At 40.8% G+C, this 13,491-nt stretch overlaps 1 protein-coding gene across 3 annotated transcripts in view; it reads right to left on the bottom strand.

Annotated features, from left to right (window-relative positions):
- Positions 1-13,491, bottom strand: part of asic1b (acid-sensing (proton-gated) ion channel 1b) — an 856,126-nt gene that overhangs the window by 98,324 nt on the left and 744,311 nt on the right. For all 3 annotated transcript variants that reach the window (XM_034166038.1, XM_034166036.1, XM_034166037.1), the window contains one exon: positions 6,005-6,155. In XM_034166038.1, the coding sequence (XP_034021929.1) occupies positions 6,005-6,155 (151 nt within the window). The remainder of the gene's footprint in view (positions 1-6,004; positions 6,156-13,491) is intronic.

Below are 13,491 nucleotides of genomic sequence, written 5' to 3' on the forward strand. Positions count from 1 at the left end.
ATAAATTGTATTTATTGGATTCTCTATTGGCTGTTCATTTACGCCCCCTGGTGTGGGTCCGTACATTTCACTTTCCCCAACATGAACAACATTTTATTGAGTCTTAAATTAAATAAATATATATCAAATATAAATATATCAAATAAATTTTATTTATATAGCGCCAAATCACAACAAACAGTTGCCCCAAGGCGCTTTATATTGTAAGGCAAGGCCATACAATAATTACGGAAAAACCCCAACGGTCAAAACGACCCCCTGTGAGCAAGCACTTGGCAACAGTGGGAAGGAAAAACTCCCTTTTAACAGGAAGAAACCTCCAGCAGAACCAGGCTCAGGGAGGGGCAGTCTTCTGCTGGGACTGGTTGGGGCTGAGGGAGAGAACCAGGAAAAAGACATGCTGTGGAGGGGAGCAGAGATCAATCACTAATGATTAAATGCAGAGTGGTGCATACAGAGCAAAAAGAGAAAGAAACACTCAGTGCATCATGGGAACCCCCCAGCAGTCTAAGTCTATAGCAGCATAACTAAGGGATGGTTCAGGGCCACCTGATCCAGCCCTAACTATAAGCGTTAACAAAAAGGAAAGTTTTAAACCTAATTCTAAAAGTAGAGAGGGTGTCTGTCTCCCTGATCTGAATTGGGAGCTGGTTCCACAGGAGAGGAGCCTGAAAGCTGAAGGCTCTGCCTCCCATTCTACTCTTACAAACCCTAGGAACTACAAGTAAGCCTGCAGTCTGAGAGCGAAGCGCTCTATTGGGGTGATATGGTACTATGAGGTCCCTAAGATAAGATGGGACCTGATTATTCAAAACCTTATAAGTAAGAAGAAGAATTTTAAATTCTATTCTAGAATTAACAGGAAGCCAATGAAGAGAGGCCAATATGGGTGAGATATGCTCTCTCCTTCTAGTCCCTGTCAGTACTCTAGCTGCAGCATTTTGAATTAAGTGAAGGCTTTTCATGGAACTTTTAGGACAACCTGATAATAATGAATTACAATAGTCCAGCCTAGAGGAAATAAATGCATGAATTAGTTTTTCAGCATCACTCTGCGACAAGACCTTTCTAATTTTAGAGATATTGCGCAAATGCAAAAAAGCAGTCCTACATATTTGTTTAATATGCGCATTGAATGACATATCCTGATCAAAAATGACTCCAAGATTTCTCACAGTATTACTAGAGGTCAGGGTAATGCCATCCAGAGTAAGGATGTACATATATATATATATATATATATATATATATATATATATATATATATATATATATATATATATATATATATATATATATATATATACGTGTGTGTGTGTGTGTGTCTGTGTGTATTTTTTAGTCACTTTGTTTCTCCTTGAAGTTCTGGCTGAATGCTAAAATTTTGAATTAGGAGCCAGCTGGCGCCGAGCTGAAAATTCATAAATCGAAGCCTGAAACACAGCTCAGACTCTCTCCATTAACCTAAAGCTTGTCCTTATTTAATCAAAGCGTTCAATATTGTTGGTCGCAAGACTGGATGTATTCAAATATGTTTCCTACAATGCTGAGGGATTAGTTGTCTCTGCACAGTCCTTGATTTTACTCTGACTCCTTTACAAGACCCCTCAAAGAACAGGGTATATTTTGATAAATTTAAATTGCATAACTATGCAAATGGTCAGGTATGTGAATTTCATATCCAACCAGTGCCTGACAGCGGGTTACTAGCTATAGCAGCTGGCCGGGCCATTCTGTGTCGAGATTTACATCTCTCTGTTAGTCTTTTGATGCACTGATGTAAGCATCTAAACCAAGGACCACAATCCTGCTCTTAGAGATCACCTGACCTCAATGTTTTCCATGTGTATCTGCTGCCACCACCTCTGATTCGTTAAAGCTGTTGTTTCCTAACTCTTGATCGGCTAAGTACACCTGACTCGGTTAATTAACAGCAGGTGGAGCAGGGAGAGACGGAAAACATGCTGGGCAGTTGATCCAGGAGCAGAGATGGTGTTCAACCTGAGCTACACTCCTCACAAACTGAAGCCTCTGTCACACAGAAGGTGTGTGCATAGCATTGAGAGGCACGTGCACCGCTCACCACCCAACTTGCTACTATCCATCAAATATGTCACTACTCACAACAAACATATCACACAATGCCACATGATTGCCAGCACTCACCAGGGTGTGGCCAGTGTTTTGAACATGTTCAAAACACTCACCAGGAGTGATGTCATGGTTAATTCATACAGACAGCCCCCCTGGTTGGGAATGCATGTGAGCTGCAGATTAAATGTGTTTTCTTGTCATGGTGACTTGTTTTTATTGTGGTAACGGTGTGTAAAATCAGTGTAGTGTAAGAAATGCAGCTGCTCTGCGCTCACTCAGCCTGTTTGAAAAACAAACAAAAAGGCTGCCTTGTGGAGAGACATAAGTCTGATGCAGGATTTAGCCTCATGCTCTGCTAAAGACCACATTTCCATCCATCCATTTTCTGTACCCGTTTACTCCAATTAAGGGTCATGGGGAAGGGGAGCTAGAGCCTATCCCAATAGTCATAGTTCACGAGGCAGGGCACATCTTGGACAGGACGCCAGTCTATTGCAGGGCCACAAATAGACTAACATTCACACCTGTGGTCAATTTAGTTTCTAGTTCACCCAACCTGGATATCTTTGGATGTGGGAGCTGGCCGAAGCACCCAGATCCAGATCCAGATCCAGAGTTGAATCTTTGTCTTATGAGACCAATAATTTGCATTTATAAAGAATGCAGCACGTCTCATTTTGGGAGGAAAAAAATGTTTTAGTCGATTGTAGCTTGTCTGTAATACAACATTTGTAAGAGGTGTCATTTCATTTAAAGCGGCAATTCATTTTGAAGTTATTAATTCCGACTGGACTCTGTCTTGGCAGAGAGTCGTGCAGTGTTTGGAGCTGTGCCAACGGAACGGAGGACGATTCTCTTTTCTTGACTGCAACAAGACAAGAGTCCCAGTTAGTGACTTTAATCCACACAAAAGTGACTCACGGTATTTTAATGGCTTTGAGGGGTTAAGAAGCAGACTTGCCGTTTCTGAAGAGCAGCGAATCAAAGATCCAACGAGCTAGTGGATGGAAGCATTGCTTCAGTGGTTCACGCTTCAAAGTGGAGTCGCGCTGCAGAAACGGTTGATTACAGACCTGCTGCAGACAAAACCCTGAATATCCGTAAGACTTTATTTATATGTCCGTATGACTCTGAAACTCGGAAAAATCTGTATAATTTACGGACAATCCGTATAGGTTGATGTATAGGTTGTCGGAAAACCACAGTAAATGTAATTTCAGTTATTATATAATGCCTTTCAAACACAGTATTGTCTGAAAACTCTTTATAAACCACTCACCGTTTCTTACTGAAATAAGCGCCTAATTTTCCTTGCACAACTTTTTTCCTGGATGCCATGATCATCGACTCAATTGGACTGACGCTATGTTTTTTTGATTCCAGTTTGAATTTTCCTGTGTACACCTGCGTGGTGCATTGTGGGATCAAATCAAAAGCTGTGTTCACTGCAGGGACACGTTCGGCACTATTCGGGATATTCTAGCTTTTTTTTTTTTACCGATGACAAACAATGCGTAAAAAAAATCCAAACCGGTCTGGATCCGGGCCTGATATATATATATATATATATATATATATATATATATATATATGTATATATATATATATATATATATATATATATATATATATATATATATATATATATATATATATATATATATATATATATATATATATATATATATATATATATATATATATATATATATATATATACGTGTGTGTGTGTGTGTGTGTGTGTCTGTGTGTGTGTGTATTTTTTAGTCACTTTGTTTCTCCTTGAAGTTCTGGCTGAATGCTAAAATTTTGAATTAGGAGCCAGCTGGCGCCGAGCTGAAAATTCATAAATCGAAGCCTGAAACACAGCTCAGACTCTCTCCATTAACCTAAAGCTTGTCCTTATTTAATCAAAGCGTTCAATATTGTTGGTCGCAAGACTGGATGTATTCAAATATGTTTCCTACAATGCTGAGGGATTAGTTGTCTCTGCACAGTCCTTGATTTTACTCTGACTCCTTTACAAGACCCCTCAAAGAACAGGGTATATTTTGATAAATTTAAATTGCATGACTATGCAAATGGTCAGGTATGTGAATTTCATATCCAACCAGTGCCTGACAGCGGGTTACTAGCTATAGCAGCTGGCCGGGCCATTCTGTGTCGAGATTTACATCTCTCTGTTAGTCTTTTGATGCACTGATGTAAGCATCTAAACCAAGGACCACAATCCTGCTCTTAGAGATCACCTGACCTCAATGTTTTCCATGTGTATCTGCTGCCACCACCTCTGATTCGTTAAAGCTGTTGTTTCCTAACTCTTGATTGGCTAAGTACACCTGACTCGGTTAATTAACAGCAGGTGGAGCAGGGAGAGACGGAAAACATGCTGGGCAGTTGATCCAGGAGCAGAGATGGTGTTCAACCTGAGCTACACTCCTCACAAACTGAAGCCTCTGTCACACAGAAGGTGTGTGCATAGCATTGAGAGGCACGTGCACCGCTCACCACCCAACTTGCTACTATCCATCAAATATGTCACTACTCACAACAAACATATCACACAATGCCACATGATTGCCAGCACTCACCAGGGTGTGGCCAGTGTTTTGAACATGTTCAAAACACTCACCAGGAGTGATGTCATGGTTAATTCATACAGACAGCCCCCCTGGTTGGGAATGCATGTGAGCTGCAGATTAAATGTGTTTTCTTGTCATGGTGACTTGTTTTTATTGTGGTAACGGTGTGTAAAATCAGTGTAGTGTAAGAAATGCAGCTGCTCTGCGCTCACTCAGCCTGTTTGAAAAACAAACAAAAAGGCTGCCTTGTGGAGAGACATAAGTCTGATGCAGGATTTAGCCTCATGCTCTGCTAAAGACCACATTTCCATCCATCCATTTTCTGTACCCGTTTACTCCAATTAAGGGTCATGGGGAAGGGGAGCTAGAGCCTATCCCAATAGTCATAGTTCACGAGGCAGAGCACATCTTGGACAGGACGCCAGTCTATTGCAGGGCCACAAATAGACTAACATTCACACCTGTGGTCAATTTAGTTTCTAGTTCACCCAACCTGGATATCTTTGGATGTGGGAGCTAGCCGAAGCACCCAGATCCAGATCCAGATCCAGAGTTGAATCTTTGTCTTATGAGACCAATGAATTCTGTGTCTCATGGTCTGAGAGTCCTTCAGCTGCCTTTTGGCAAACCCAGGCAGGCTGCCCATGTGTCGTTTACTAAGGAGTGGCTTCCGTCTGGCCACTCTACCATGCAGGCTTGATTGGTGGATTGCTGCAGAGATGGTTGTCCTTCTGGAAGGTTCTCCTATCTCCACAGAGGGATGCTGGAGTTCTGACAGAGTGAACATCAGGTTGTTGGTCACCTCCCTGACTAAGGCCCTTCTCCCTAATTGCTCAGTTTAGACGGGTGGCCAATTCTAGGAAGAGTCCTGGTGGATTGCACCTTCTTCCATTTATGGCTGATGGAGGCCACTGTGCTGATAAGGATCTTCAAAGCAGCAGAAATGTTTCTGTACCCTTCCCCAGATTAGTGCCTCAAGACAGTCCTCTCTTAGAGGTCTACAGACAAGTCCTGCATTTTTTAGCCTGAAGTATATGTGTTTATGACTCCCGGTGGATTTAGGCTTTTATAATTACAACATATGAGCTTGCAGGGACTATAAACTTCTACAGCAGTGCAGTCTTAGACAGCCCCAAGCTCTGGATATACAAAGAAGTCATTGTGGGTTGTCAATTTTTTTCCTCCCTTCATTTCTGTGTGCACCAGAACTGAAAATAAATGGTTACATGGGCAGTTAGTAAATTTTATCTCAGCAAAAGAGTAACGCACAGAAACCTCATGGTGCAGCTTTCAAAGTGGGGTGTGACATATCCGTTAGGTAAGCTTACCGGTTTCTCCCCATACAGGTAAGTATTCGTCCTGCTGAATGTCCAGCATGAGTTCCAGGCCGTTGCCCATCCCGCCCTTCGTCGTCACCAGGAGGGGGCGCCCATCTTGGCCCGAATTAAATGTATAGCATTTCCCATAACGTGTGAATATCTGAAACACACAAAGAAACAATGTGGGGTTTGTCACAGCTTGTAGCATTAAGAAGGCAAGAGTAAAATCAGGCCTTATTTCAGTTTAAAAACAATTCTGGCCCCAAACTGTGATCACAGTTGTAGTAATGGCATTATAGTTGAAAGTATTACAAGATTAGCTGATTACACGGGCATGAGAAAATTCACTATTCTTCATAATCATTTAATTAGCAGATTTAATTAGCAGTTTATCTTTGTTTTGTGTGTGCGTGTGTGTGTGTGGGCAGGGGGAATCAGTTCCAATTTATGATGTAAGGATTTGCTGATTTTCTTGGTTTTGTGTCACTGACTAAATGTTTTTTTTTGGGGGTTTTGGAGTCACACAACTTTTGCAGAAGTCAGCAAGAGTTTTTTTTTTTAAAGTGAATTTAATAAAAACAAAACGAACAAACAAAAAAACAGCAAGTGATTCCCAAAGTGTGGGGCATGGTCTCATGGTGGGCCATCTTTATCAGTCATGGGTGTGTTTGGGTGTAACATGAAATAAACCAATCAGACTGTTGTCGGTCATTCCCTTTAAGAGACAAAGTCTGCTGGAATATATTTAGATGGCAGACTGAAGTGACGGGTTTTCTGCTGAGTTAATAGATGTCTGCTAAAAGTGTCACAATACATGCATTTATATTGAACCAGACGGTACACACACTACGTTTTGATGCACAGAACTGCATGGAGAATACACGGTATGACTGGACTGCACAGTATGACTATGCACATGTAAGTATTTGTTTCCATAAGTTACTGACATTTCATCTCATGTCCAGCCTTCTGCATTGAAATCAAACAGAGGAAAGCAGCCAGTTGAACCGAGTGACCGAATTATTTAATCCAGAAACTTTGGAAGCATAAATGGAACTGGTTAATTTACTGTTTTCTTATGAAATGTGAATCTGAAGGTGAAACCATACTGATACACGTTTGTGTTGAATCACTGTTCCCGTATGAGGTCAGTCTACATTTGAGTTTAGACAGCAAATGCCACCAACTTATGACAAAAGTTAAAGATTTATATAAATTAGGGTAAAATTTCACAGATGAGATGGCTGCTCCATAGTAACACTACTGTAGCGGAGATAAACAACAGACTAATCTTCACAGAATCAAAATAACATTAATGTTCTCCTTTTCAAAGAACTGTTTCTCCAAACCTTCCTTAGGCCAAATGTCTTGAGCTGAAAGACTGTATTTTCACTTGACCCGATGTTACCACTCCACAGGGGGCTTCCTGTGAAGCTCTTTTTTCCCTTCCCCCACTTACAAGAGTAACCAGTCTTCAGCAACACTTTTAAACTTCAAAAGGTTCTTTCGAAGCCAGAACGGGTTAAACCCAGTTCAGTCTGATTTATCAGACAGTTTAACATTAACCTGTCTCAGTCAGAGATCTTCCAGACCAGAACATATTGTCCCTACAGATAACAGATCAATCAACCCAGAATTGCTATCATCCAGATGCAATGGATTAAAAGTCATAAAAGTTGCCACCACTGATAGAACCACAGCACCACCAACAGTGAAGAACACAGACACACTTTAGTGTACAAACAACTTTTTTTTAATCCAAAGAAAATGATGTCTTTTCCTGTTTGTATAATTAATCAAAAGACAAACTGTATATAATAAGTTAACCTTTTCACATATTTCTTTCAGGTAAAACCTTTTACAACTGTCGATGTATGTCAAATGTTATTTCTTGAATTATTAATGAATTGTCATGGTGAAAAGTGTTGCTTTAATCTATTCTTAGGATGTATTTAGAAAACTTTGTAACCTCATATTTTGTAGAAAAAAAACAGAATATGTTCAGTATATCTGATGTGTTTTTCTGCCTTTTTCTGTGGGCAGAAAACATGCGCCCAAATGGGCAGAGCCTGTCACTAGGCATAGCTCCTGTTCAAAGGCCCTGTACAAAAGAACTTTAATCTCTTCCATTTTTCTCTCTTGCATTTGTTTTCTTCTTGTTGTTGGCTGTTTAACAGCCTCCTGTGGGCTGCATATGGCCTTCCTTTGTCGAGACCCTACATCCGGCTGCATGGCTTTTTCTTCATTGTTTTTTTATTTCAGCGACTTTGTTGGTGTTGAACCTCTACTGGTGGTTGGCTCTCACTGCGGTATTGTATCACTTCCTGTTCCGGAGCACAGTGGTGTTTTGCTGTATCTGTTAGCTGTTTAATCTGCGCAGTTAGATTGATCTAGTTAACTAGATAACGATTTGTTTCACAGTGTAATCTTCACGTGCCTTAACTAAAGCACTCCCTCTGCTGAATCACCTCTAAATTATTTACACATTATTTACTTTGCGTGTTTTTAGGAATCCGCTAGCTTAGCGCGGCTACTAGCTCTTAGCCGGTTTAGCATGGTGGCTTATCCTGTCTCTCCCGCACTTTTCTGCTCTGGGTGTGAAATGTTTAGTTATTCCTTGGCCTCCTTTAGCAGTAATGGTACTTGTAATAAGTGTAGCTTATTCATAGCTTTGGAGGCCAGGCTGGGCAAATTGGAGACTCGGCTCTGCACCTTGGAAAATCCTACAGCTAGCCAGGCCCCTGTAGTCGGTGCGGACCAAGGTAGCTTAGCCGCCGTTAGTTCCCTCCCAGCAGATCCCGAGCAGCCAGGAAAGCATGCCGACTGGGTGACTGTGAGGAGGACGCGTAGTCCTAAACAGAAGCCCCGTGTACACCGCCAACCCGTTCACATCTCTAACCATTTTTCCCCACTCGGCGACACACCCGCTGAGGATCAAACTCTGGTTATTGGCGACTCTGCTTTGAGAAATGTGAAGTCAGCGACACCAGCAACCATAGTCAATTGTCTTCCAGGGGCCAGAGCAGGTGACACTGAAGGAAATTTGAAACTGCTGGCTAAGGCTAAGCGTAAATTTGGTAAGATTGTAATTCACGTCAGCAGTAATGACACCCAGTTACGCCAATTGGAGGTCACTAAAATGAATATTGAATCGGTGTGTAACTTTGGAAAAACAATGTCGGACTCTGTAGTTTTCTCTGGGCCCCTCCCCAATCAGACCGGGAGTGACATGTTTAGCCGCATGTTCTCCTTGAATTGCTGGCTGTCTGAGTGGTGTCCAAAAAATGAGGTAGGCTTCATAGATAATTGGCAAAGCTTCTGGGGAAAACCTGGTCTTGTTAGGAGAGACATCATCCATCCCACTTTGGATGGAGCAGCTCTCATTTCTAGAAATCTGGCCAATTTTCTTAAATCCTCCAAACCGTGACTATCCAGGGTTGGGACCAGGAAGCAGAGTTGTAGTCTTATACACCTCTCTGCAGCTTCTCTCCCCCTGCCATCCCCTCATTACCCCATCCCCGTAGAGACGGCGCCTGCTCCCAGACCACCAACAACCAGTAAAAATCTATTTAAGCATAAAAATTCAAAAAGAAAAAATAATATAGCACCTTCAACTGCACCACAGACTAAAACAGTTAAATGTGGTCTATTAAACATTAGATCTCTCTCTTCTAAGTCCCTGTTAGTAAATGATATAATAATGGAACAACATATTGATTTATTCTGCCTTACAGAAACCTGGTTACAGCAGGATGAATATGTTAGTTTAAATGAGTCAACACCCCCGAGTCACACTAACTGCCAGAATGCTCGTAGCACGGGCCGAGGCGGAGGATTAGCAGCAATCTTCCACTCCAGCTTATTAATTAATCAAAAACCCAGACAGAGCTTTAATTCATTTGAAAGCTTCTCTCTTAGTCTTGTCCATCCAAATTGGAAGTCCCAAAAAACAGTTTTATTTGTTGTTATCTATCGTCCTCCTGGTCGTTACTGTGAGTTTCTCTGTGAATTTTTGGACCTTTTGTCTGACTTAGTGCTTAGCTCAGATAAGATAATTATAGTGGGCGATTTTAACATCCACACAGATGCTTAGAATGACAGCCTCAACACTGCATTTAATCTATTGTTAGACTCAACTGGTTTTGCTCAAAATGTAAATGAGTCCACCCACCACTTTAATCATACCTTAGATCTTGTTCTGATGTATGATATGGAAATTGAAGACTTAACAGTATTCCCTGAAAACCCCTTCTGTCTGATCATTTCTTAATAACATTTTATTACAGAAGTCTTTCAGAAAGCGCTGTAACTAGGTTTAAGGATATGATTCCTTCTTTATGTTCTCCAATGCCATATACCAACACAGGGCAGAGTAGCTACCTAAACTCTGTGAGTGAGATAGATTATCTCGTCAATAGTTTTATATCCTCATTGAGGACAACTTTGGATGCTGTAGCTCCTCTGAAAAAGAGAGCCTTAAATCAGAAGTGCCTGACTCCGTGGTATAACTCACAAACTCGCAGCTTAAAGCAGATAACCCGTAAGTTGGAGAGGAAATGGCGTCTCACTAATTTAGAAGATCTTCACTTAGCCTGGAAAAAGAGTCTGTTGCTCTATAAAAAAAGCCCTCCATAAAGCTAGGACATCTTACTACTCATCACTAATTGAAGAAAATAAGAACAACCCCAGGTTTCTTTTTAGCATTGTAGCCAGGCTGACAAAGAGTCAGAGCTCTATTGAGCCGAGTATTCCTTTACCTTTAACTAGTAATGACTTCATGATTTTCTTTGCTAATAAAATTTTAACTATTAGAGAAAAAATTACTCATAACCATCCCAAAGACATATCGTTCTCTTTGGCTGCTTTCAGTGATGCTGGTATTTGGTTAGACTCTTTCTCTCCGATTGTTCTGTCTGAGTTATTTTCATTAGTTACTTCCTCCAAACCATCAACATGTCTATTAGACCCCATTCCAACCAGGCTGCTCAAGGAAGCCCTACCATTAATTAATGCTTCGATCTTAAATATGATCAATCTGTCTTTATTAGTTGGCTATGTACCACAGGCTTTTAAGGTGGCAGTAATTAAACCATTACTAAAAAACCATCACTTGACCCAGCTATCTTAGCTAATTATAGGCCAATCTCCAACCTTCCTTTTCTCTCAAAAATTCTTGAAAGGGTAGTTGTAAAACAGCTAACTGATCATCTGCAGAGGAATGGTCTATTTGAAGAGTTTCAGTCAGGGTTTAGAATTCATCATAGTACAGAAACAGCATTAGTGAAGGTTACAAATGATCTTCTTATGGCCTCAGACAGTGGACTCATCTCTGTGCTTGTTCTGTTAGACCTCAGTGCTGCTTTTGATACTGTTGACCATAAAATTTTATTACAGAGATTAGAGCATGCCATAGGTATTAAAGGCACTGCGCTGCGGTGGTTTGAATCATATTTATCTAATAGATTACAATTTGTTCATGTAAATGGGGAATCTTCTTCACAGACTAAGGTTAATTATGGAGTTCCACAAGGTTCTGTGCTAGGACCAATTTTATTCATTTTATACATGCTTCCCTTAGGCAGTATTATTAGACAGCATTGCTTAAATATTCATTGTTACGCAGATGATACTCAGCTTTATCTATCCATGAAGCCAGAGGACACACACCAATTAGCTAAACTGCAGGATTGTCTTACAGACATAAGGACATGGATGACCTCTAATTTCCTACTTTTAAACTCAGATAAAACTGAAGTTATTGTACTTGGCCCCACAAATCTTAGAAACATGGTGTCTAACCAGATCCTTACTCTGGATGGCATTACCCTGACCTCTAGTAATACTGTGAGAAATCTTGGAGTCATTTTTGATCAGGATATGTCCTTCAATGCATATATTAAACAAATATGTAGGACTGCTTTTTTGCATTTGCGCAATATCTCTAAAATGAAAAAGGTCTTGTCTCAGAGTGATGCTGAAAAACTAATTCATGCATTTATTTCTTCTAGGCTGGACTATTGTAATTCATTATTATCAGGTTGTCCTAAAAGTTCCCGAAAAGCCTTCAGTTAATTCAAAATGCTGCAGCTAGAGTACTGACAGGGACTAGAAGGAGAGAGCATATCTCACCCATATTGGCCTCTCTTCATTGGCTTCCTGTTAATTCTAGAATAGAATTTAAAATTCTTCTTCTTACTTATAAGGTTTTGAATAATCAGGTCCCATCTTATCTTAGGGACCTCATAGTACCATATCACCCCAATAGAGCGCTTCGCTCTCAGACTACAGGCTTACTTGTAGTTCCTAGGGTTTGCAAGAGTAGAATGGGAGGCAGAGCCTTCAGCTTTCAGGCTCTTCTCCTCTGGAACCAGCTCCCAATTTGGATCAGGGAGACAGACACCCTCTCTACTTTTAAGATTAGGCTTAAAACTTTCCTTTTTGCTAAAGCTTATAGTTAGGGCTGGATCAGGTGACCCTGAACCATCCCTTAGTTATGCTGCTATAGACTTAGGCTGCTGGGGGGTTCCCATGATGTTTCTTTCTCTTTTTGCTCTGTATGCACCACTCTGCATTTAATCATTAGTGATTGATCTCTGCTCCCCTCCACAGCATGTCTTTTTCCTGGTTCTCTCCCTCAGCCCCAACCAGTCTCAGCAGAAGACTGCCCCTCCCTGAGCCTGGTTCTGCTGGAGGTTTCTTCCTGTTAAAAGGGAGTTTTTCCTTCCCACTGTCGCCAAGTGCTTGCTCACAGGGGGTCGTTTTGACAGTTGAGGTTTTTCTGTAATTATTGTATGGCTTTGCCTTGCAATATGAAGCGCCTTGGGGCAACTGTTTGTTGTGATTTGGCGCTATATAAATGAAATTGTTTTGATTTGATTTGATTTATTTCATGGTTTTTTATAGTATTCCTTTTTGTATCATACCTTTCAATGGTAATGTTGCAGTCTTGATAACTTTTAAGGCTTCAGTCAAGTTTTCTGTATTTTAAAGACAACTTCCTACCAGAGTTTTTCAGATTAAGAGCAAATTTGCCAATGGTGTTTATTCTCCTTTCTTTAATTTTACAACTCTCGTTATCAAGACTTGAAACTTTTTTAAATTTATACAAATACTTAAACAGTCTTCCACAAGGTTTGAAGCCGCCAGAGCAATTTTGAGAACAAACACCTAAAACCTTCATCTGTGGGTCAACCACCAGCTTCAATGGAACCGTCGAATGATCACATTCAGTCCTCCTGACAAAATGAGCTGTGATCACCGGGGAAAACCAGCAGTTTAACCCCAGATGCAGACAAATGATGGTCGCACAGGCCCATCAAGAAATCATACTGGACCAACTGTTGGGAAAGTGTAGGAACACGGACCCACAACAGGGGGCGCAAATGAACGGACAATGGAGTAAGTCAAATAACAACGCTTTACTGTTGTGAATGTGCACAACGAATACAACCAATCACAGAAATGGACAACAGTCAATTTACAAAAGTGTCGTGTGG

This window comes from Thalassophryne amazonica, chromosome 3 (genome assembly GCF_902500255.1).
Source record: "Thalassophryne amazonica chromosome 3, fThaAma1.1, whole genome shotgun sequence".
NCBI lineage: Eukaryota > Metazoa > Chordata > Actinopteri > Batrachoidiformes > Batrachoididae > Thalassophryne > Thalassophryne amazonica.